Source organism: Anguilla anguilla, chromosome 12, assembly GCF_013347855.1.
Source record: "Anguilla anguilla isolate fAngAng1 chromosome 12, fAngAng1.pri, whole genome shotgun sequence".
NCBI lineage: Eukaryota > Metazoa > Chordata > Actinopteri > Anguilliformes > Anguillidae > Anguilla > Anguilla anguilla.
Window position 1 is genome coordinate 7,798,479 of NC_049212.1, and position 25,886 is coordinate 7,824,364.

Here is a 25,886-nt window from a genome sequence, read left to right on the forward strand (position 1 = left end):
CATATACATGAGTAATATTCGTTGTTACGATGAAACATGAAATTATTATATAAATAATTCAATAAAATGTCACAAGACGCACTCCCATCCACAAATCTGACTCTATTGTGTATGGGTTTAGTAGTACAATATTAGGCTCTACAGTTTGGTTATTTATCCCAGCGAGGACTGAATAATGGAGGAGGCTGGAGCCAAAACAGTTTAGTTAATTTTCAAATTTATTCAAATAAGTATACAGTTGCAAGATGTATGTTGAGAAACCACAGTAGGTGCGGCACTGACGGGTTTAGGGAGACTCGGTCTAGGATAACACACCAAATGAACTGGGTGTGAATCAGAAAAGGATCACCGGATCAGAGATCCCTGAAGTCACTGCATAATTTGTGTCTAAAAGAGTACGTTATTGCTAGAAAGTGCGAACAGGCATTTAACGCCATTTGCGTGATGTTAGAACAGTCTCCCACTGATTTCGGTGGTCATTTTTTACTTAAAATTAAGAAATACAAGTATTTTAACGAACGTAGCAGCTGCCGACTTCTGTTTCGGTTAAAAGCAAAATTCCAGTAATATCTAAGAGACGGCATTGCCACAGCTAAAACCGGCCGAACATACGCCTGAGGAAAATTTAACAAAATCAAGGTCTTTCACTCAAGTTGGAAAATAAAAAAAACATATAGGCCTATAAACGAGAAACGTTACAGTACACTCCCAGACAAAATGTAACATGAAATCCAACTCAGTCTTATTTCTGATTAAGTGTTCGAGCATTGAACTGACTTTCCACTGTATTAAAATTACCAAATTGGAAATACCCTTTGCAATATGGAAATAGCATTTAAAATACAATACAACAATGTACTGCAGAGAAGTATAGAAATCTTACACCCAACCATCTTAATGCATATGAAATTGAACAAGTCAATCTTCCCTTTCTTGTGGGGAAACGACCATTATCCAGCTCTGACCCACTCAAAACAAGGTCTGGCCATTCAGCTACCAGCAGACTGTAGTTTACGGGGTAGGTGGGTAGTTCGGTTGCCCCCTGCCAGTGATGTACTTGAAGAGCAGAGGCCCAACGTTCCTTGGATGACAACATCTGCAGGCTCAAGGTCATCTCAGCTTACAACACGCAAGAGAACCTCTCCACTGCCTCAACAGTCGAGCAGCCTGCCAACAGCCCCCTGTCCATTCAGAGACGGACAAACTGTTCGGCTTTCAGACGACGACCATCAACGGAAACATTTTTAAATTAGAAATGTGAATTATGTCGGACAGTTTGTTTTCCACTGATCTGTCTTGCTGAGAGATGTGACGATGTAACAAGCCCAATGTGAAGCTACTGTATGCAATGCGTCTCTCACAAAGCTGGACCAGTAATTTCAGTAACCCAACATTGACCCAACATGGATGATGTTGTATCTGATTTCAGCAAAACAGGGACTGTGAGGTTAACCAGAGTAAAAGTCACAGTGAGATTTATCGTGATGGGAGTCACTGCTGGGTATTTTCGACCGGAGTACACATTTCTCTGGTAAGGCTCAAATTTGTAATTGCAAGTAAAATATTAAGGTGAATACATTTCATTACTTATCTAAGCATTCTCTAAAATAATTACATTTGAATACCAGCCATTAAATAATCACACACTAAAAAGCTCTTTGCTACAATATCAGATACACGTCTTTATCTGTTGTATTACTTGTATATACGGTCTATTAAAGATAGGAGGCTTATGTTTTATGGCATAGCCATTTTATACCATTTAACATACACAAAACACACATTCCCTAGTACTGTAATAGAGTGCAATTCCATCACCCCACCACTTGATGGCGCCTGTTGCTTTGCCATTCAATGGCATTCTATGTTATTCTCCCGAGCTGAGACAAACCCACTGTAATGCCTCAATCCAGCTCTCTCCATCTTAATGTTCATACAGTGGAGAATTTCTACAGAGGATATATTTCAAATCTACTAACTACTGGCCTCACTAGCTCTGTCCTCCATTAAAAAAATTAATTAATGACAACAGAGAAACAAAGGAGTTTTATAACAATTACGTTATTAACCTGAACAAAGACAGTAGTATACACCTAGCTGCAGCACGGGTGTAAACTACATTGACGACGGTACCGATGATGAAGATGATGGTCATGATGCATGTGATGATGACAGAGGAAGGGTTTGCCTGACGGTGATGAAATAGTTCACTTTCTGAGTTTTTTGATAGCATTTCAGTTTCGGTGTTTTCAAACTGGCCCCAGACAGTTTTTTGTGCATGATGGACAGCTTCTTAGATATTCAGAACGGTTTGCGATGACCTGCCGACTGTACAATGGCTGTCATAGGGCCATTCAGGGGTTTGGGGTATAAACCAATAAAATATACTTAAAGTGACTCCAGAGTAGCTTGCACAGTGACATTATACACCCACAAATTTTAAGTCTGGATTACCCAATTAGTCTTCAAAAATTAAAGTTTAATCTTTCTTTTGGTTGGAACAGTTTCCTATGGTGCGTGCGTCCTGAGACTGCTGTGCTCAAAAAAAGAAGTACCAGCATCACATAAAACAAATATTTATGTTTACTGTTGTGAATGAATGCTGTACGATTAATCTGTTCATATGGTAGAGTTCACAAACACACAGATTCCCTATACCAGCCACTGTAAAGCAGGCTGGGGGTCACTGATATGTGTAAGTATCGAAAGTATTGTTCATTGCACATAAAAACTGTCTGGGCCAATCAAATAACATCAAGCAGCCTCAGAAAGTGAAATGTCCCTTTAAGAGATGTTTCACATTCAGAACAGGAACCAGGCCGGAGCAGCTTCCTTATTTCTAAAGAAAAAAAACCGTGGAAACACGAAGCAGAACCCTGCCGGTGTTTGGTTTATAACTCAGGGGTGTCCACGTCCCCCGGTGATGACTCGTTGGCGTAGTTCCGCGACGCAGGCTGATGACACATCGCTGCGCAGGCTGTGTCCAACCGACTGCCACTGCACCCTTCCCCCGTCACGCCGTCCTCCTCCCCTTCCCCCTCCCCTTCCTCCTGCCCGTCCGTCTGCTCGGCCGGGGGGCGGGGCCTGCCCCTGCGAGGGTGGAGGAAGAGGGCGGGGTCCGGCATGGGGGTGGGGTCCTCCGGGGCGGTCACCCTCTCACGGGGCACGCACTCCCTGGCTCTCTCTGCACGGAGGGCGTGGCGCTGTGCCGGGGGCGTGGCCAGGGCTGGGGGCGGAGCCGGGGGAGTGGCCAGGGCCGGGGGCGGGGCCGGGGGCGGCGGCCACTGCAGGTGCTGGTGGTGCAGGTGGTGGCGGGCGGAGTGCAGCTGGAAGGCCAGGTAGGCGGCGGCCTCGGTCTGGACGCGCAGCTGCGCGCGCAGCTCGGCGCTCCTGTGGCTGCGCTGCTTCAGCTCCTGCAGGAAGCGCCGCTCCTCGTCCCGCAGGCTGCAGCGCAGCGCCCTCACCAGCGCCCCCTTCTGGCTCAGCTCCTGCTGCAGCTCCCCCACCGTCCACTGCTCCTCCTCCAGCCGCATCTCCACCTCCTGACACCTCCCGATCAGGAACTCCTCCTCTGCCTCCACCTCTGGAAAATATGCACATACATACACACATACACACACACACACACCCACACGGACATACACACACACACAAACGCACATACACACACATACACACGCACACACACACACTCGGGCGCACACACACACACACACACATGTAACAATACGTACACATACACCCACGGAAACATACACACACATGCACAGTCGTGTCAGTTATGTATGTGTAGCCCTGATGTTGTTTAATTTGGTCCCTCTGAAAGAGCTTCTGCTAAGTGTATGCAATGTCATGTCATGCAGCACTGTTATGTACAGCCAATCATATGGAGCAGACCGAAGGCGGGTGGGCGGGACTGACATCAGTGTGGAATTCTCTGCCAATAGCAGGAGTCTCTAGGTGTCACCATAGAAACCAGGCCCAGCTTAATGTGAAATGCTGGAATGGCTTAATGTGAACCCAGCTGACCCTGATCAGCACTGTGGGCAGACACGCTGGTCCAGGATCAGTGCCAATAAGGTGTCAGATCAGACCAGAGCAGGGACCCCAATGGGAATGCAGCATTTCACACTCTGAATTGACCTCTGACCCACACACTGCACATCCACACCCACTTCCTACTCAGCCCAGCTTGCCTGCCACCTACCACACACAAGCTATGATCACGTGATAAAATCAGCCATTTTCTCTCTCCCAACACACTGCCTCCCCCGCCCCCCCCCCACCTCTTTCAGTTAATAACGTGGGACAGGGGGTGATCTGGAGCTGCTTTAGCTTTTTAAAAAACTCTCTTTCATCTGTCATTCACCCTCTCTATCTCTCTATCAGCAAAACTCCCTCCCTCCATTCTCTGTGAACAAGCTGTAACTGAATCCTCCCCAAGGAACGTAACTGAAAGAGGATGACCGAAAGACAGGGAGAAAGAGAGAAAAAGACAGGAGAGGAAGGGAAGTGGGAGATGTGGATAGCATTCTGCAATGTATCTCATACAACTCAACTGATTCCATAACTCCTTTTAATATTTTTAGGTAAATCCGCATTGTTCCATGTGTTTGAAATAGCCAGTCAATGGCACAAGCACCCTACTGTATGTACTCACATTGGTATGCACTTATTGTGCGTCGCTTTGGATAAAGTGTCTGCGAAATAAATGTAATGTAATGCTTTCCCTTACAGCCAAGATCTGGAGCCAAGATATGTGATGCATAGTGTGTTCTATATTTCATCTTTGTAATCTTGGGTTATTATTTGTGCTTCTCCTAGATTTTGCCGTGACACCTTCTGCAGTGGCTGGTAGCATTGATGTGAAGGTTGAACAGTGTCTCAAACTTCCCCTCCATGCCTTCCTCCTTGCTCTCTCTCCCTCCGTCCCTCCCTCTGTCCCTCCCTCTGAGGATACTGTACCTGCCAGGGTGCGTCGTGGGGGCTGTAGTTCCAACTCACAGGTCAGATCTGGGGAACACAGGAAGAGCGCTATGAGTGCCATTCTCACTACGGCCACCAGGGGGCTCCCCAGGTGCAGCCAGCTGCAGCCCTCTCTCTCTCTTTCACTCTTTCATTCTTTCACTCAACAGTTGCAGATTTTTATCAGGAAAAATTTAATGTTATTTCCTGTTTCTTTTTATGTAAATGTGCATATAAATACCTTTACTGGATAAACATAAAACCAGTTAAAACTCACAGAAGAAACGCGCTAAAGAAAATTGAGCACCAATGATAATAATCTTCCATTATAAGCAGTAAGATGATAGAGTTCTGGCAGAGAGGGTGTAAGGCACAATCTAGCTGTGTGTGATTGGCTGATGATGGGTCATGTGACAGGAAGTGAGTGCATTCCATACAGACCAGTGCAGCGTTTCTGCAGGGACAGTATCTCCACATGTAGGCCCTCCAGCAGTGCCAGCTGATCCTGCCTCAGGAATGCCACACTCCGCTCCACCCTCTCCACCTGCAGTGCCAGCCAGCTCGTATCCATGGCAACACGTGCCCTGACCCTGGAGGAGGGCAGAGATCAGGGGAATGAGACTTCAGTACACTGGATCACTGGATTGCTTTTTCAGCTGTAGTTTACTGATTCACCACCCATAGCTCAAAAATGAATGCAAGAGCAATATTGATTAAACAGAGTAGCTATTTGACACCAACTCGAACTCTGCATGTAAGTCTTAGACAAGATATTTCAGAGGAAGGCCATTTTTGAGGTTCAACCTTTTCCTGTTCTGTGTTTCTCCATTCAAGAGAGCCGAAAGTCACGAGAGAGCCAGAATGCCATTCTCACAGCCTTGATAATAATAAAAAAACAGCGACCAATTATTCACCGCCGTAGTGCCAGTGCCGCCAAAATAGGACTACATTCCAGATCATGGAGCCTGTCACTGCACCAAGGACCAGTTATTTCCGTTGATATGACACCAGCAGTCCCAATGGTGCTTTCATCTATTGATTGCAGCCCATGCTATGAAAGATCACCGAATTTCATGCCTGAAGTTGCGATATTTGGTATTTGTTGTTTTTCAACACCTGTCAGTACATCGCCTATAATTAACACTTTGTGGTAGTCAAAATGAAATGTGCATTCTATCGCCCCATATTGCACTATAACGCCGACCTGTGTGGGAAGGGGCAGTAAATCCTGCTTCTTTCTGCAATGAAATAAATCTATTAATGGTTGATCTTCCGATTACAGCAACAGAACGCGAAAGACTGCAGAACGTGGCGCCTGTGTTTTTATTTACACTGGCAGTTACGTTAATTAGCCCTCTGGCTCGCTTATATTCCGCCCATACGATTCTACTAGAATAGCAATGTTTTCGTAGGCTATATTTCTGAAAACTACTGCAATTAAATGACAGCACTTGTTTAAATCACTCTTTGAAATGATGTCATACAATAATAGCCTATATAGCCTAGGCTACATCAACGGTCTTTCCTAATTTCTCCATTTCCTGTTTGCATATAAAGCATCTTTGTGGCACTGTCTCTATGAAAATGGTTATACAAATAAAACTGAACTGAATCAAATGAAAAACAAATCACTTTTATAAAAGGTTAGTTAACGGCGGCAGCTAAAACCTTTAGGGTACGTCGAACCTTAATGAAAATCTGCTAACGGTCCATTAATATCTTCAGTTTGCTGCAGCACAATGGGCGTAAAACAAATGCATCGGCTGACATAAAGGTTTGTTCGCTCTTACCGTTTTGTAATTCAAGGATCCACAGTGAGATCAGTAAATCTGAGAGGATGGGTGGTCAGCGTTTTGCCCTAAACCCGAGAGCGTATACAGCCGCTTCCCCGGCCACAGAGAGAAATTAAAACCAGTATGTCCATAATGGGAGTTCATGGTGCGTTTGAGAAATAACGAGGTTTTAGGACGAAGACAGCGAAATCACATCAGTGAATACTCCATTTCAAGGAGGACTAGCCAAAGGAATATACAAGGGAGTGCACATTTACGCTGTTATAAGTTCTTACAATTTGCCTCCACTTTCAAATGTACACTTTGAAGATACGTCCATCCAATAACCAAAACGCCTTAAAGCGTAAACTCTCATTAATTCTTTCCTTTTTAACATCACCTAAACATAAAAATGTAGGCTAATACACAACGATTCATAAGCACACCCCACGTCCCCGAGTAAAATTCACCTTCTGACTCCGTAGATGAAGGACAACGTAATCGTATAATAAAATACAACGTATCGCACCGGAACAGGCGAGATGCTGATTCCACAACCGTGAAGCTGATTGGCAGACGATGCGTTAACGTTCCTATCCACTCCTAGTCGGATCAATAAAAACTGATCCGCTGGCGAAAACACACTACTTTCTACGAATGGATACTTGTTAATTATTCTGAAAAATATATAAGACGCTTCGAGCGCTATTATACTATATAACATGAAAACTCTGGGGTACCAGCGATGTTTTTATTTGCTGGATCTGCAACTAGTGCTCGCCAAAATCCGAGAGAATCAGCAGATGCCCTGGGTTGGTGTATTGTCTAGAGAGGAGCTGCAGACAGGCTTATCTGTTGGCGCAGGGCTTGTCTAGTGGGGGAAATATAGTTTTATATAGCCTACCCACCCTTGCAGCTATATTGCGTTCCACCATACAGTTACTGATTTTTGATATTGCGTGTATAGGCTATGCATCCCAAGAAGTCACAGTAGAGATGAATAATTAACTCATAACATCAAGGTGCAGCCACGCCTGGCGTTGCACAAAAGCCACTCACCAAATATTATTTTACAAATTTAGCTTATAGCCTAGGCTATTTGTTTATTTAGGGGTTTAGTAGTAACCATATTTGTTACGCATAAGTCATAGCATACTGAAAGGAAAATATTATTACAACCCACAGCTATATAGCCTAACATTACAGAGAGTACCTGTCAGATCATTACAAAGGCCACTATGTGTAGTATGTAGAGCCAACTCATCTGGGCGTCGCTTGGATACGCAAATTGTCAAATTCTCAGAGATTGTACAATAATCTTGTCCGATGCATCTTTTTAATTCATCACGGCAAGTCAGAAGTACACCCTTAAAGAAAAGGATGCCCCTTGCTGGTTTACCAACCGGACCTGCTTCTGGCGTCTGTGATCTCCCGTCCGAGCACGAGACAAACCCCGCCCTCTGGAGTTTCTATCAATGGCAAAAAATAGCCAGAGAGCTATAATCAAATAGTGTAGTTTCCGGTCTGAAAATGTAACATTTTATATAGCGATAATTTTCCCACCGATATTTCAATTAGTTGCAGCCTCTCCACACATTTTCAGCAAAATTGAGAAAGTGACATATCCGTTAAAAGTATTGCATATTTGTCGTACAAAGACATTGGTGAAAGTGCTGTCTGAGTGGATTTTATTCGGTCGCGTGCTCATGCGTTCGACTGTATGGAGATGACGTCAGATAACTGCATGATTCCCTCGGACCAGAGATGAAGTCAGGTCCATTATCCGACAGCATCCATTATCCTTCAAGTAATATTCACCCAACAAGTGTTATTTTTATTTTCACATTAAACAAGTTTTTTTTGTTACAGTATAAACAGACAACAGACAATAAATGTCATCAATTACAAAAATCACAATGCATCTAAACAGAATACAAAAATACCATCATGTACAAATTAGACAAGACTTTATGAAACACAGATTAAGAAAATTCAGGGATAATACTGTATATAATAAAATGGGGTTTCTGAAAATCCAATTCCATTTATTTTTTGTCTGACATTTTGAAATCACTTTGAAATATTACACAGTTTAATACGATGTTCCTTATATTTGCTAGAAAATCTAACTAACAACACAATGTCATATGAGATCAGTTTGTAGTTGTTAGTTTCAGACCTCAAGAGATAGAGATTTCCAGTGATCTCCACACTCTCAATTTACTACCAGGGAGCAGAATCCTCACCATAAGTTTTGCCACATCAGGGAGGAGACATTCTCATTGGTCAGGTTCTCACCGAGGGGCGGTTCACAGAACTGTTAGGTATTGGACACATGCGTCCGCTACTCAAGCACCTCCTTTTATCGCAACGTTTCTGTTCCCTGAGCAACACCACTCCCCGGTGAGTAAGCGTAGCAACACCACTTAGCACCCTTCTTAAGCTGAAGCACTGAACGCACCCCTCAGCCTGTCTGTGGGTCACAGACGATGACATTCACAAAAAAATGCTGTTACTCTTGCCTTTAAAACTTCTATCAGTATCCAGTTTCTTGCTTTTAAAAAATGCACATTTACAGAACTATACGGAGGATAAGGAATAGTGGCACATTTTAAATTCCGAGTGATGTCACTCAGTCATTTTAAAAACTGTACAAGGTAGACTGCCCCTATAGTGTCGTTTGGCTTCAATACGGTAAAATGGCGCCACAATGTGGCCGTGAAAGGCTATAACAGCCATGAACCACAACGGGAACCACACACATGTATCTGCTGACTGACAGAAGGCTGACGCCCCAAAGAACATCACAGGTTCTACACACACATGCGCGAGAACACGAGGAACACAGACTCACAGTGATGCAGTCAGCTGTTACTGAGAGACACATCAGGCCCGGGGCTACACATAAACCCAGAGCTAGCTAGCACGTTAGCACGTTGCACTCACAGAGAAGGCGCAATGGCAAAGCCTAGACTGACCACCAACACAATGGAAGGCCTGAATACTGACTGTGTTCTATTTACGAGCAGACAAAGTGATCTCATACACTGTACCACACTCAGACTGTACTCCACATACCAAACCTGCTTCAGCCGAACTACACTGAAATAATAAAGAATCCATCTTACTCCAAACCACAAGATCCCCCGCTAATACACATCACATTTTTACTTCCAGTATACGGAGACTCACCCAAGAAAATAGTACTTCTACACCCATCGGTTACTAATTCCATTCAGCCACATCTAATGACAACTTCACTTCAGTATATATACAAATATATAAAATGTAAAAAAAAAAAAACATATGCAAGTAAAACATTTAGAACATGTTACACAATGCGTTTTAATATTATTGTTTTTAATGGCTGTTCCTGATAAACCAGTGCTGTTTGTTTAATGTGAGGTCACTGTGTCTGTATTTGTGTGCAATGAGTAGTGGCAGACAGCAGCTCAGGAGTCTGGATTTCAGCTCAAAACGTAAACAGTATGTTACCATGGAGACAGTTAGGTTAAACAAGTCATGATATGGGAGGGAGTTTGGGGGGGGGGGGGGTGGTCAGGTGACTATGGCACCAACACCTGCCCCCCTGCCCCCCCATCAGTGAAGCTGTGATTAGAGGGGTTCTCCCCGCCCCCCCGCCCCCCCCCCCCCCCCATTGGTGAAACTGTGATTAGAGAGGTTGCACCCCCTCCAATGAGAGAGTGACAGGATATGATTGTGCCCTGGTATAAGTGCTGCTCTCATGTGAAGGAATCAGCCTCCTTCACACTAAATCCTTTTTAAAGGAGCTGGTAACCATTCTGTATTCTTCGTTTAAGAACCACACAATTTAGGAGCTTCCGGCAAAATGCCTGTCACAGACGGATAGAACTGCTACCTGTTCACACACTTGAGGTATCAGATGTCTTTTAAAGGCCTGGAGCCTTTTCTACACTCAATGCTACTTATCTAAAATAAATACTTAGCTTTCATTCTCAATAAGACACAAGTTTGGCTTCATCGATTGCTTACATACTGCAGCATTCAGTGCAGGGGTCAGAGGACAGGTTTTTGTCCTGTGGACATGGAACACTGTAGCTGGTCAGCTGTTATGTGCAGATCACGCTGATGCAGGATCTGGTGTATCTTACAGCATTTTTTTCCCCAACGATTTAATAAGCGTATTAATAATTATTTTTGTGAATTTTAACCTTGTCCCCCGTACTGAGAGACAAGCGAGGACGGACAGACTGCAGTATAAAGAGTTTTTACGTTTCCCCGTCCGGCCCGCCCCCCTTTCTCCTCTTTTTCCTCCTCCTCTTCCTCACGCGCGCGCAGGGGGCGGAGCCTACGCCTCCTTCTCCTTCCGGGGCTCGCGGCCGTTGCGCAGGAAGTCGCTGCGGAGCAGGCGGTAGAAGAGCACGATGTTCATGGCGATGACGATGGCCAGGCCCGCGCTGCCGACGGCGTAGCTCAGCAGCGGGACGCGCTCGCGGCTGAGCGCCAGCCAGCGCGTCATCCAGGCCAGCGTGCTGATGCGGAACACCACGTAGGTGCCCAGGTTCACCAGGCTGTTCACCCGGTAGGGCGTGGTCCGCCGCAGCCCGGCCATGAGCAGCACCTGCCGCAGGTGCAGGAACACCGAGTTGATCTCCACCAGCAGCGCCACCGCCGCGAAGCCCACATACTGACCGCTCAGCACGGCGATCCCCAAGCACGTGACCACCTGCGGAGAGAGCGCGGACCAATCAGAATACGACGCCGCACCCAACCTTCAGTCATGCCACAAATATTCATTACGGACTAGTTTTTTCTCCACATTCCAAATGAATGCTGAACTACCCACTGATCATGTGCAATATGAAGAATTACTAAATTTCTAAGTCAAGTTTCACAAGGACATTAAAAAATAAGTGTCAAACATCACATTACTGTGATTGCAGTAAGGGAGAAAAGCAACTGCATTATCACTTGTTGTCCACAGGATGGCCACGCATCTCCATGCCCAGCTGTTGCTAAATCACCATGTGACCCACATGTACCCCACACTAAACCCCTCTGCCTGTACTATTCCAAACTAAACCCATCAGCCTGTACTATTCCAAACGAAACCCCTCTGCCTGTACTATTCTACACTAAACCCCTCTGTCTGTACTATTCCACACTAAACACCTCAGCCTGTACTATTCCACACTAAACACCTCAGCCTGTACTATTCTACACTAAACCCCTCAGCCTGTACTATTCTACACTAAACCCCTCAGCCTGTACGATTCCACACTAAACCCCTCAGCCTGTACTATTCCACACTAAACACCTCAGCCTGTACTATTCCAAACTAAACCCCTAAGCCTGTACTATTCCAAACTAAACCCCTAAGCCTGTACTATTCCACACTAAACACCTCAGCCTGTACTATTCCACACTAAACACCTCTGCCTGTACTATTCCAAACTAAACCCCTCTGCCTGTACTATTCCAAACTAAACCCCTCTGCCTGTACTATTCTACACTAAACCCCTCAGCCTGTACTATTCCAAACTAAACCCCTAAGCCTGTACTATTCCACACTAAACCCCTCAGCCTGTACTATTCCAAACTAAACCCCTAAGCCTGTACTATTCCACACTAAACACCTCAGCCTGTACTATTCCACACTAAACACCTCAGCCTGTATTATTCTACATTAAACCCCTCTGCCTGTACTATTCCACACTAAACACCTCAGCCTGTACTATTCCACACTAAACCCCTCAGCCTGTACTATTCCAAACTAAACCCCTCTGTCTGTACTATTCCAAACTAAACCCCTCAGCCTGTACTATTCCAAACTAAACCCCTCAGCCTGTACTATTCCAAACTAAACCCCTCAGCCTGTACTATTCCACACTAAACCCCTCAGCCTGTACTATTCCAAACTAAACCCCTCTGTCTGTACTATTCCAAACTAAACCCCTCAGCCTGTACTATTCTACACTAAACCCCTCAGCCTGTACTATTCTACACTAAACCCCTCAGCCTGTACTATTCTACACTAAACCCCTCAGCCTGTACTATTCTATACTAAACACCTCAGCCTGTACTATTCCACACTAAACACCTCAGCCTGTACTATTCCACACTAAACACCTAAGCATGTACATATTTTATCAATAATAATAATAATAATAATAGAGCACCAGAAGAAAAGCTCAAAGTACTTTACAGTAAGAATATAAAAGAGAAAATGCAAAACAGAACAAGGAAAAAATAGCATCTTCAAAAAAAATGACATAAAAGTAAGTAACATAATGCATCTCATTACAGAGAACTAAAAGCAGGACAGAAAGGGTCTGGTATGGATACAGATAATACCAGTGAAAGCCAAAACAAGGAAATAAAATCTATGGCACCCTCCGCCTTTAAACCTTTGGGGTACACAGAGAAAGCCTTTCTACAAAGACCTCAGAGGGGTTTGTGAGTAATTGGGGCTCAGCAGTTGTTTGAGGTACTCAAAGGCTAAGGTAGGACATGCTTTTAAAATCAACAGACGTATTTCATATTCAACTGTAGCTGAGTCTGGTCACCAGATGTGCGACCTCTGGCAACAGCAACTGAAGAGACATACAACTTCTTCTGCCAGTTATTCACTGACACAGCGCAGGCAGTCTCCTGATGTCTCCTGGAATCTCATAGCACACAATAACACATCTATAAATACACTACGCAGCCAAGCCAGTCAAACTGGCATCTTCGTACACTGCATAACGTTCTATTGACATTCTATAATGCATCTATAAACACAGTATAAACTAAAGCCACTCAGCACTGTCCAGGAATATAAACCCTCTGATTCCAAAGGGGTGAACATCATCCTGAGCCTGGGCATCAGTGTGTGCTTATGCATGCACGTGAGAGAGTGAGAAAGAGGGCCCGCGGGGAGGGAAAGGGAGAGAGAGAGAGAGAGGGAGAGAAAGAGAGAGAGCGAGAGAGAGAGGGTGAGAGAGAGAGAGAGAGGGAGGGAGAGGGAGAGAGAGAGAGAGAGTGTGTGAGTCTGTCTGCGCAGCATAGTCGTTTTGTCACCCTGCAGTTAGCAGCTTTCTGACATCATCTTATATATACTGAAGCAGGATTGCTTCAGTATATATCCAGCTGTATAAATGGATACAATGTAAATGCTATGTAAAAAGTTGTGTAAGTCGCTCTGGATAAGAGCGTCTGCTAAATGCCTGTAATGTAATGTAATGTAATCTTCTCAAATGCTCCCATCTTGCACATGTGCAAAAGCTTTACCTGCAATTACACACCTGAGACACACCTGCACGTGGCTGATAGGGCTGCATGATGTATCCAGCCGTATGTGTAAACAAGCCATGTCACGATGACCATGCAAAATGCTTCTGGGAGAAACATAATCTCTAATAACATAAGTACAGCTTCTATGGCCACATCATGTGTTTGTTTCACACACTTGGAAGCTGCAAGGTCTTGCTGGTGATTGGCTGTCAAACATTTATGAGTAGTGATGTTTTTTTCCCCCAGAAGCATTTAACGTGGCTTCTGAATTTTGGTTGTTTACTACCGTATCAGGCACGGTTAAAGATAAACTGAGAAAAGACAGTCGGTAGGCTACATGGTAGCGATTGTTCTGCCCATACCTGTAGCCGTTTCTTTACAAAGCACTGACCTGTTCACGTCAATACTTAACAACAGCTCTCATAACAACATAACATTTAACTTCAAACATTCAAACCTAAAACAGGCTTTATGAACAACACTGATTACATGCACCCATATATTGTGTGAGAACTGAGAATCTGTGTGTGTGTTCTGAAGATTACACCACCATTTTCAAATTACTACATTCGACACACCAGTCACAGGGTCCTTTGACACACTGATAATGGCAGTGACTCACAACTGACCAAGCACATAGTGCTCATCAGACAGACAACAGCAGGATGAATCACCATGGCGACACACCCCAGAAATCCCACAAAGAACCTGCCTCAAACGCTCCAGCCAAACTAACAGAAAAACTAACAGGAACCTTTGCTCCCTTAGCCATGTCTACAGGGACGATGAACCAAGTGGGACAAGTTTCCTCATAACTATATGCGGTGTTCCAAACTGTATTCTGGTGTTCCAACCAGAGCATAAAGCAGGCGCGGGAGTAAAGAAGGTCACGTGACCAAGCGTGTTCCAAACTGAAGAACGCAACAAGTCAAGAATGTGAGATTTCACCAGAAGTTTTGATGCAGACTTTTCCATGCTTTCCTTTCCCAGTAGCCATTGCGTTTGCTCTGAACTTTTTATTCAGCCATGAAAATGGACAACAGAAGGCAGGAGGATTTCGTGTAGTGTTAAGTATATTTTATTCATGGATTTTTGTAGTGCTGATGCGCTTCTTGCTAAGGTTAGAGGTCAGTAGTGGTGACGTCAAAGTACAAATACTTTCCAAATTCAACTGAAATTACGTGTTCTTAGTGTACCAGGAGGCGTGTGCTTACAGGAAAATGAGAACACAGAACACAAGTGTACAGTTTGGAACACGACCATAGAAACCATTGGCCAAAATGGTCAGGCGAAAATGGAAAACTGATATAACCAAGCCCTGCTTTCCCCAAGCACAACAGAAAACCGCAGGTTTTTCTGTGTAAATAATGGACGGACAGTACAAGTAAAATAAGATATATTTATTGGTTATTTTATGCAGGCCTCTCCTCTATAAATATTTATGAAACCTACATTTTCCTCCCACACACAGCAGGGCCCCTCCCACACACAGCAGGGCTCCTCCCACACACAGCAGGGCCCCTCCCACATACAGCAGGGCTCCTCCCACACACAGCAGGGCCCCTCCACACAGAGCAGAGCTCCTCCCACACATAGCAGAGCTCCTCCCACACATAGCAGGGCCCCTCCCACACACAGCAGGGCCCCTCCCACACACAGCAGGGCTCCTCCCACACACAGCAGGGCCCCTCCACACAGAGCAGAGCTCCTCCCACACATAGCAGGGCCCCTCCCACACACAGCAGAGCTCCTCCCACACACAGCAGGGCCCCTCCCACACACAGCAGGGCTCCTCCCACACACAGCAGGGCCCCTCCACACAGAGCAGAGCTCCTCCCACACATAGCAGAGCTCCTCCCACACATAGCAGGGCCCCTCCCACACACAGCAGAGCTCCTCCCACACACAGCAGGGTCCCTCCCACACACAGCAGGGCTCCTCCCACACATAGCAGGGCCGCTCCCACACATAGCAGGGCCCCTCCCACACACAGCAGAGCTCCTCCCACACACAGCAGGGCCCCTCCCACACACAGCAGGGCCCCTCCCACACACAGCAGAGCTCCTCCCATACACAGCAGGGCTCCTCCCACACACAGCAGGGCTCCTCCCATACACAGCAGAGCCCCTCCCACACACAGCATAACTCCTCCCACACACAACAGGGCTCCTCCCATACACAGCATAACTCCTCCCACACACAGCAGAGCTCCTCCCATACACAGCAGAGCCCCTCCCACACACAGCAGGGCTCCTCCCACACACAGCAGAGCTCCTTCCACACACAGCATAACTCCTCCCACACACAGCAGGGCTCCTCCCATACACAGCATAACTCCTCCCACACACAGCAGAGCTCCTCCCATACACAGCAGAGCCCCTCCCACACACAGCAGGGCTCCTCCCACACACAGCATTGGCCCAGTATTCAGACCCCCACAGTACTGTGCAACAGATGTACATGTGAATCCCAGATGTGTTGCAATATTTTTTGGGGGGAGGGGGAGGGGGGCTTTCCTATGAGTCCTCTCCATCTTGTCTTTCTACACCCTTTCCCTTTCTCTAATATAAACAGCACTAAAAATAGCACGACCAAATGACCAATAGCAGCCAACGGCACTCTTGAACTCACTCAATTCGCAATCACAAGGCAGCCTTTCCGGACTGCTTGCCCAGTAAAAGTTACAGAACTTCCAGAAGATCTCAGATGGCTCACGTCTAGACTGGGGCAGCAATGTGGCATAAAGGTCAGGGATCTGGGTTTGCAATTCTGAGGCGGGAGGGTTGATTCCCTGATGGGGGTCCATCATTCCGCCCTTCAGCAAGGAACTTAACCGGAAATACTTAAGTAACACATCCAGCTGCATGAACAGAGGGAATGTAAAGAGTGTGAGCTGGATAAAAGGGAAATGCTACTGCTGCATACTATGCACACCCCCAACCCCCTCTACATGTTCACACCCCTGCTATGTGTTCCAGCTCATAAGAGCCAGGAACACGGCATTCTGGGATGCATTATTCCGTGAAGGGAAAGAAAACCCGGATCAACAGGCATCAGGGGAGGGTGATCAGGTCGGGTCAGAAAAAGGGACGCAAAGTTTCGCCTCGGGCAAGACGGATTGGCTCAATGCTCTCTGTGAAGTCACACCCCTCTGATTAACAAACTCAATTCAGCCCAATCACACGTGACAGTCATTGACGTGATAGAGAGCACACACAAACAATCCATCACTGTGTTCAACAAACAGCAGATCTGCTAGTAACTCTACATGTTCTAATAGAGAATCCCTCCTATTATAAATAAACCAGGCAGAATCAAATCTAAAGCAGCAGACCATAGCTTATTGAAGATTCTGGAAAAAGGCAAAAGAACACCTTGACTTCTGCCTCACCTCCAAATACTCCTCAGTATTTCCATGAGTAAGCGCAAATGGGTTTTCCAGTGTCTCAAGAGTGTATCTTTACAAGAACAGTTAGCAGCCTTTGAAAGTTATTTTAGAACAGCCACAGTAACACCAATGAAACTGACTTCGAACAGGAAACCCTTTATGATACATTTGGCACAAAGAATATTTGGTTCTGTAAACACATTCATTTGCGAGTCACCCGGTCCACAGGGTGGGGGGGGCAATATGTCCCATAGATGCCGATTTCTGGCTCAGGACTTCCTGTTTCTTTGTAAAGGGGAGGGGGGGGGGCTGCACAGCTGGGGTAAGTAGCTCTGTAAAGTTAAAGGAAGTCTTAATGAGTGTGTGCTGGTCTGTGCTTTACAGAGGCCATGGAAGATCCAAGATTGGGATGGGCTGACGGAAAATATTACAGATTCTATCAAAACCACAGGGTGTGTGAGGTCAGATTAACAGCAATTGAAAACATTATTGTTTAAACCATGCAGCCGTAAGTAGCTCATCAAACAAAGTGAACAGAGAAATGGAAAGGATGGGATAGAGGGAGGGAGAGAGAAAAACAGAGAGTGGAGAGCAGGGGAGAGAGAAAGCAGGGTAAAGAGAGAGGGAGAGACAGGAGTGGAGAGAGAAAGAAAAGGAGAAGAGAGAAAGAAGGAGAGAGTTTCTCGCATGGACACTTAGAGTCTGACAGTGCTGTGGAGCGAATGTCCCAGGAAGACTGGAAAGAAATTCAAAACAGCAAGAAAAGAAAAGAACAGAACAGCACATAAAAGAACAGAACAGAAAAGAAAAGCACAGAAAAGAAAAGAACAGATGATGTAACGCAGGGCCCAACAGCAAAGTAAAACTTCCAACTGAATTCAGCACCTCTCTCTATGTATGTATAAAAAGTGCAGTAATTTCTACATGGTGAAATGAAAGTGCATAAAATAGCCTTAAATATAAGCTGAGAATGTACACTTTGTTTGATTACAAATCTAAAATTGTGGATTTCCAAGCCAAATGAAAAAAAAAAATGACTTTGTCCCAAACATTATGACATTTTCTTCAGTTTACGCCTGCACAGTCCCCAGATCTCAATCCACTAGAGCACCTTTGGGATGAGGTGGAACGGGAGGTTTGCAGCATGCATTTGTAGTAGCATGTTCTATTATACAGAAGTAGCATAATGCAAAAATAGAAAGAATATACACACATTTTCTCTCATACATGTTCTCTTACGTGTGTACAACACACTTACATGCCCTGAGCACATGAGTAGGCCTTTCTACCCGAGAGGAAAGGTCAGGTTATAGAAAGGTCAGCTTTGCATTTCACCCTCAGTGCAGACCACGCCCAACCATCCTACAAACCCATATCGCCTACACAACCATCCTACAAACCCATATCGCCTACACAACCATCCTACAAACCCATATCGCCTACACAACCATCCTACAAACCAATATCTCCTACACAACCAATCTACAAACCCATATCGCCTACACAACCATCCTACAAACAAATATCTCCCACACAACCAGCCTACAAACCCATATCGCCTACACAACCATCCTACAAACCCATATCGCCTACACAACCATCCTACAAACAAATATCTCCCACACAACCAGCCTACAAACCCATATCACCTACACAACCATCCTACAAACCCATATCGCCTACACAACCCACAACCATCATACAAACCCATATCTCCTACACAACCAATCTGCAAACCCATATCTCCTACACAACCAATCTGCAAACCCATATCGCCTACACAACCATCCTACAAACCCATATCGCCTACACAACCCGCAACCATCATACACAACCAATATCTCCCACACAACCATCCTACAAACCCATATCGCCTACACAACCATCCTACAAACCCGTATCTCCTACACAACCCGCAATCATCATACAAAACCTACATCTTCTACACAACCCACAGCCATCATACACAACCCATCTCCCATACAACCTCAACCATCCTACAAACCTATATCGCCTACACAACCGTCCTACAAACCCATATCGCCTACACAACCATCCTACAAACCCATATCGCCTACACAACCCGCAACCATCATACAAACCCATATCTCCTACACAACCATACTACAAACCAATATCTCCCACACAACCAGCCTACAAACCCATATCGCCTACACAACCATCCTACAAACCCATATCACCTACACAACCCGAAACCATCATACAAACCCATATCGCCTACACAACCATCCTACAAACCCATATCGCCTACACATCCATCAAACAAACCCATATTGCCTACACAACCCGCAACCATCATACACAACCAATATCTCCCACACAACCTAGAACCATCATACACAACCAATATCTCCCACACGACCCGCAACCATCATACACAACCAATATCTCCCACACAACCCATAACCATCATACAAACCCATATCTCCTACACAACCATCCTACAAACCCATATCTCCTACACAACCATCCTACAAACCCATATCACCTACACAACCATCCTACAAACCCATATCACCTACACAACCATCCTACAAACCCATATCGCCTACACAACCATCCTACAAACCCATATCGCCTACACAACCATCATACAAACCCATATCGCCTACACAACCATCCTACAAACCCATATCGCCTACACAACAATCCTACAAACCCATATCGCCTACACAACCATCCTACAAACCCATATCACCTACACAACCCGAAACCATCATACACAACCAATATCTCCCACACAACCATCCTACAAACCCATATCGCCTACACAACCATCCTACAAACCCATATCGCCTACACAACCATCCTACAAACCCATATCGCCTACACAACCATCCTACAAACCCATATCGCCTACACAACCATCCTACAAACCCATATCACCTACACAACCCGAAACCATCATACACAACCAATATCTCCCACACAACCATCCTACAAACCCATATCGCCTACACAACCATCCTACAAACCCATATCGCCTACACAACCATCCTACAAACCCATGTCACCTACATAACCTGCAACCATCATACACAACCAATATCTCCCACACAACCATCCTACAAACCCATATCTCCTACACAACCATCCTACAAACCCATATCGCCTACACAACCATCCTACAAACCAATATCTCCCACACAACCAGCCTACAAACCAATATCTCCCACACAACCAGCCTACAAACCCATATCGCCTACACAACCATCCTACAAACCCATATCGCCTAAACAACCATCCTACAAACCCATATCACCTACACAACCCGCAACCATCATACACAACCAATATCTCCCACACAACCCGCAACCATCATACACAACCAATATCTCCCACACAACCTAGAACTATCATACACAACCAATATCTCCCACACAACCCAGAACCATCATACAAACCCATATCTCCTACACAACCATCCTACAAACCCATTTCTCCTACACAACCATCCTACAAACCCATATCTCCTACACAACCATCCTACAAACCCATATCTCCTACACAACCATCCTACAAACCCATATCGCCTACACAACCATCCTACAAACCCATATCGCCTACACAACTATCCTACAAATCCATATCGCCTACACAACCATCCTACAAACCCGTATCGCCTACAAAACTCGCAACCATCATACAAAACCCATCTCCTGCACAATCCACAACAAACATATAAAACCCATACTTCTGACCCAACCCACTACTAAACAACCTGCATTTCCAAGTACAACACAGCCATTTTACACAACATGTTACTCTAATATAACCATGTTACACATTCATAAACTCTGGGGCAGCCAGGTTACTTTTAAGGCCTATTAACTGAGCCACTATTGGTGTGAGTGGGGAAGTGAACACTGAGTGGAAATGTAGGCATAGTTGGTATGGGTGTGGTTGTTGTGGGTTTGGTCATTGTGGGAGTGGTCGTTGTGGGTGTGGTCATTGTGGAAGTGGTTGTTGTGGGAGTGGCCTATGCACTTACCACCACATGGTGGAAAAGGAGCTCCCAGGACTGACTGAGCTTCTGGTTTTGGACCATATCTAAGAAGTCATAGATGAAGTATCCTGCAGAAAAATCAAACAAAAAAGGAGAACTATTAGTGGGTTTTTTTTAATGGCTATCGGCCATTTTGGCTAGTTACTCGATTCTGGCTACCATGACAACACTTGCCACGGTTACCAAGATGTCAGTTCCAGTAGGTTATTTATATCCATCTCCTCTATGAATGTATCCATGGAGACGGTATTTCAGCACGTTGCTTCAGTAAGAGCCTTTTGGAAGGGCCAGAGAAGTGGGTCCCTAACCCAGATAACCACAGCGGCCCCCGCCTCACTGCCTCCACCTCACTGCCCCCCCCCCCCCCCACACACTGCCCCCACCTCAGGGCTGTAGCCTGGAAACCATAGAGCTACACCCACACATGCTCACTTGCACACACATATACACACATGACTAGCACACACATATACACATAGTCACACAGACACATGCACAGAGCGTATTTTACTCTATCCTATACAGCACCCCCTCAGTAACTGAATCAGACAGAATAAGCTGCAGGCAGAAAGTGAATCCAGATGGTTGTACTGATCGATTCCTTGTTGGGGCAGTGAAAGTGGAAGCAAGGGCGGGGGGGCTGTCGAACAGAGCAATGTGTTTGATGTGAGACAGAAAAGGTGCCAGGATAACAGATAAATACAAGACAATTGAATTCAGGTTATTCAGTACCAGTGCCCCAAAGGGGGAATCAAACTTGCAACCTCTTAATTACAAGCTCAGTTCCCTAACCACTACACTGCACTTGCTTTGGTACACTACAGAGTGGTCTTCAGGACACACAGAGACTTGGCAGATGGACTGGTATGTGGTTACGGCATGAGAGGATGGAAGGTAAGCTCTGTCAGGATGGGGTTGAGGCTGGCAGCAGTAGCCTTGTGTGTCAGTGTGAGACTCTGCAGCAGTAGCCCTGTGGGATCTAGCAAACGCTAAAGCTAAAAGTGCATGTTTGGTTACGAAGCAGAAATGTTCTATTTTGTGTCTCTGATGTCCATAGTTGTTTTTCCTCATCCTCTCCATAGCAAAATTATTTGACAGCTTGGTTGTATGATGAGAGATCAGGATATCTGTGTCCATACGGAGTATAAATGCATCTCACTACCCTCTGTGCTGTGTACCTGTAGCTCGTATGTGTGCTATCACAGTTCCACGTCTGTCACGTCAACTTTACCATGACAACAAGGGCACAATGTCATCTGCGCAGTTACAGCTACGCTTGGCAGAGTCACGGCTGCGCAGTCACAACTGCACTCAACAGAGTCACAGCTGCGCTCGACACAGTCACGACTGCGCAGTCACGGACGGCCCCGCCTCCCCATCGCGCCACCGCATCCCTCGGCCCACCCTTCGGGTCACGCTATCTGCGCCGCGACTGTCCCGGCCAATCAGAAGCAGCCGTTCAGCTGCGCAGATGAACAAAGGCGTCCGTTTGTGGCGGGGGGTCAGCCTTGAGGAGTCCTGTGACACTGCGAGGGCAGATCAGGAGCCTGGGACGGGCCATAATGCACCCATTGATGCCTCTGACGGCGGGGGCTGGGCCAATCCAGGAATGCGAGGAGCTCTAGGAATCCCAGAGCACCCTGTGCCCGGTACAGGCGCAGTAAATCAGGGGTTCAGGGGGGACGGGGGGACAGCGGGACAGCGTTTAGCTCCGCAGCTGGGATGCACGGACAAAAAAACTACAGAACGAGACGCATTCTATTCTGAGCTTCTCACACGACCGTCCATCCACTTTCAACACACATCTGGCATTTTGGCTCTTTTCCAGAGGAGAAGCTATTTTACTGGGTTAGCTAAGTCCAGCACACTGTCGTTAAAATGCCACAACATCAGGACAGATATCTCACCTCTAAACAAATAACTGTCCTGAACCGGTGTTTTGATCATTGTTTTTGACAAATATCATTGTATTACTGTACTGAGGTGCACAAAGTTCAAGCACATCTGACGCAATGTGTTTACAAAGAAAAATAAATCTGCTGCTGTTGGGTAACCTTTTCTTAAATTTACAAGGCTGTAAATCATATAAACCATGAGAAATCCTAGAATAGTGATCATATTACTGTAAGCTAAGTCTCCCTTGCAGTCAGCTGCCCCTGACCAGTCCAGCCCAGAGACTCACTTTCCTTATAGAGCTGTCTATTTCCTATCATCACTAAAGGACCACAGGTAAAAGGTGCGTAAATACAAATGTGCCTTATTAAGGAAACCAAAACATTTCATCACGACACTTGATGCTGGTTCAGCTGCTGTGTCGTGTTTTTAATAATAAAGCAAATACATTTTCTCATGGGGAAAGTCACACCTTTCTTTTTGTGTAGCACTTAGGCTGTTCAATAACATTTTAACGTAGCACGTTGGCTCAGTTGCTTGAGTACAAACTGTTCCTATGAAGCACTCAGGGACCAAAGAAATCATACATACAAGACTCACAGTGGTCTAGCTGGGTGAGCATCAACAGAGCTGTGGAGTATTTCTGGCATTGGCAGATACATAGGTGGTTTAAGCAGCAGTTCCGGAACTGGAGCCAATGAACCCCAGGGGTCCAGAAAATAATATTTTTCTTTATAAGAAAATATTGACATTTAAATATTTCTCAAAGTACATAGACTACCAGTGATATAGGAAGAATCTAGTTTACACTTGCTGTGTAGCGTCACAGTCGTTGTAATTTAGTACATATTTATGTTGTAATAAATACATACTGACATAAGTGCGCTGCATGATATCCGATTTTATCCAAGTTTCCATAAATAGCGTGTGTAAAATAGCCACTGCCTGCAGTCTGTAGTGCATATTGAATAAATGTATCAAGCAAAATTTTTCTAGAAGGGGTTCCTCATCCAGACGGTGCTTGTTTTATGTGGCTTTGTGGGAAACACGTTTGGAAACCCCCCGGTTTAAGATATAAACTGCACGAGGGAAAATTCAACCACTGGAACACGTTTACAGGCCGAGGATCTATCTAGGGGCTCAGTCCAAACGCAGTACCTCCATGTTACTGAGCCCGTAGTTCGAACTTACCGATTGATACACAAACCAGCGCGTACGAGAACACTGAATGGGTGGCGATGAGATCCTCCGCCATCTGCGGATGCACATAGAAGCTGCGCGAGAGGAGGGAGAATGTCACGAGCTGCTTTCTTGCACATTTCATGTTAGAGCACTGATATTTCCAAACAGGGAAACTACAAACATGAATTACCTGTACATTTTATTTGCGGGCGTTTTTACCGTTTCTGGTTACTATCAAGTGGACGTCAATTCAGCCTCACATCTAACAAAGATGTCTATTCACTTAAAGCCTGTGTTTAATATATGCTGTATATTAATATATGCAATTTATTCTAAAATAACGATGTTTTACCATACAAAAGAGCGTTGCTAATTTCATTACATTCGAAGCTATATCTTTGTTTTAGAGATAGAAATAGCTACAGCATTTGGCCAGTGACAGAATCACTTGAAAAATGGCACACAAGGCAAAAATAACCACAGCAACATTCTAGTGGCGATTTAACAAACTGGTAAAGCCTTGAACTCGACGAAATCCCAAATAGCAGTGTGTACACACTCACCAAAGCACAGCCCAGAGTCCTGTGATCAGGCTGTGAACCAAAGAGGTGGAAATGTTTCTCCATTTCCACACGTTTCTGCGAGCACTTTCTGGCGCTGGCAAATTATTCAGTCCACAGTTCACGAGCTTGAAAAATCCCACGGAGCCACTGGTTGTCAAAATAACCGATTTCAGATCCATGATCTTGCACTGTCGTTCAACGTCCTCAATATTCAACTGCAAAACAATATCTGAAACAGCACGCGTTGAGCAACCTGATGCTGTTTTTCTCGCCTCAAATTTTTTGTAAATTTCGCAATTAACATTAGGTGCCCCTTTTGTCCCCTTTGTGCAGTACTTGTTTTCTTGATTTTTTTCTCATATCCAACAAGCCATGTCATGTGCTTAAACAGAAATAATACATGCTTGTGTCTATAAGCAATTAGGTCGTTAATCTGGTGTTACTATTTGGCTTGATTAAATCAGCGGCGATAAGAAACTGAAGTTATCATCAGGTCGTAGGCATCTCACTGGCTACAGTTACATCATGGTAGGGAAACACCAACAATTATAAATGGTAGCCTGCCCTCGTATAACTTTCTGCCTTCTACTAAACAACATAGCCCCGCCCCACTACTGAGAGAGGCGCGGCCGAACATTCGAAAGCCTGACGTCATGTTTTCCTCAACGCTGAGAGCCCCGCCCCCTCCGAGCCAACAGTTAAATGTTTGTATGAGTGGCTGCTGTGCTGTGCGTTAAAAAAACGAATAAATAAATACATTTGCATCTAAATTCTATTCGTAATGCCATTATTTGGCAAGGCTTAAAATTAGGCTTAAGATAGATTTTAGAAACGAGGCA

The 25,886-nt window shown here is 45.2% G+C and overlaps 2 protein-coding genes across 4 annotated transcripts; both read right to left on the reverse strand.

The window, feature by feature from the left end:
- Positions 1-200: 200 nt before the first annotated feature.
- Positions 201-8,864, reverse strand: LOC118209742 (coiled-coil domain-containing protein 92-like). 3 transcript variants are annotated; one of them, XM_035385339.1, is made up of 4 exons: positions 7,267-8,864; positions 5,407-5,555; positions 4,966-5,013; positions 201-3,583 (listed from the first exon to the last, which is right to left on the reverse strand). In XM_035385339.1, exons 2-4 carry the CDS (start codon positions 5,534-5,536, stop codon positions 2,892-2,894), a joined length of 870 nt encoding a protein of 289 aa, XP_035241230.1. In that variant the 5' UTR covers positions 5,537-5,555; positions 7,267-8,864; the 3' UTR covers positions 201-2,891. The 3 variants fall into 3 exon arrangements, with proteins under 3 accessions (XP_035241230.1, XP_035241227.1, XP_035241228.1); XM_035385336.1 differs by having other exon boundaries at positions 7,208-8,864; XM_035385337.1 differs by having other exon boundaries at positions 6,756-8,864.
- A 1,529-nt stretch (positions 8,865-10,393) lies between these two features.
- LOC118209743 (TLC domain-containing protein 2-like) lies at positions 10,394-25,667 on the reverse strand. Its single transcript, XM_035385340.1, has 4 exons — positions 25,048-25,667; positions 24,494-24,576; positions 21,395-21,477; positions 10,394-11,445 (listed from the first exon to the last, which is right to left on the reverse strand). The coding sequence occupies exons 1-4, from the start codon at positions 25,224-25,226 to the stop codon at positions 11,068-11,070; spliced, it is 723 nt and encodes a 240-aa protein (XP_035241231.1). The 5' UTR covers positions 25,227-25,667; the 3' UTR covers positions 10,394-11,067.
- Between the last annotated feature and the right edge of the window lie 219 nt (positions 25,668-25,886).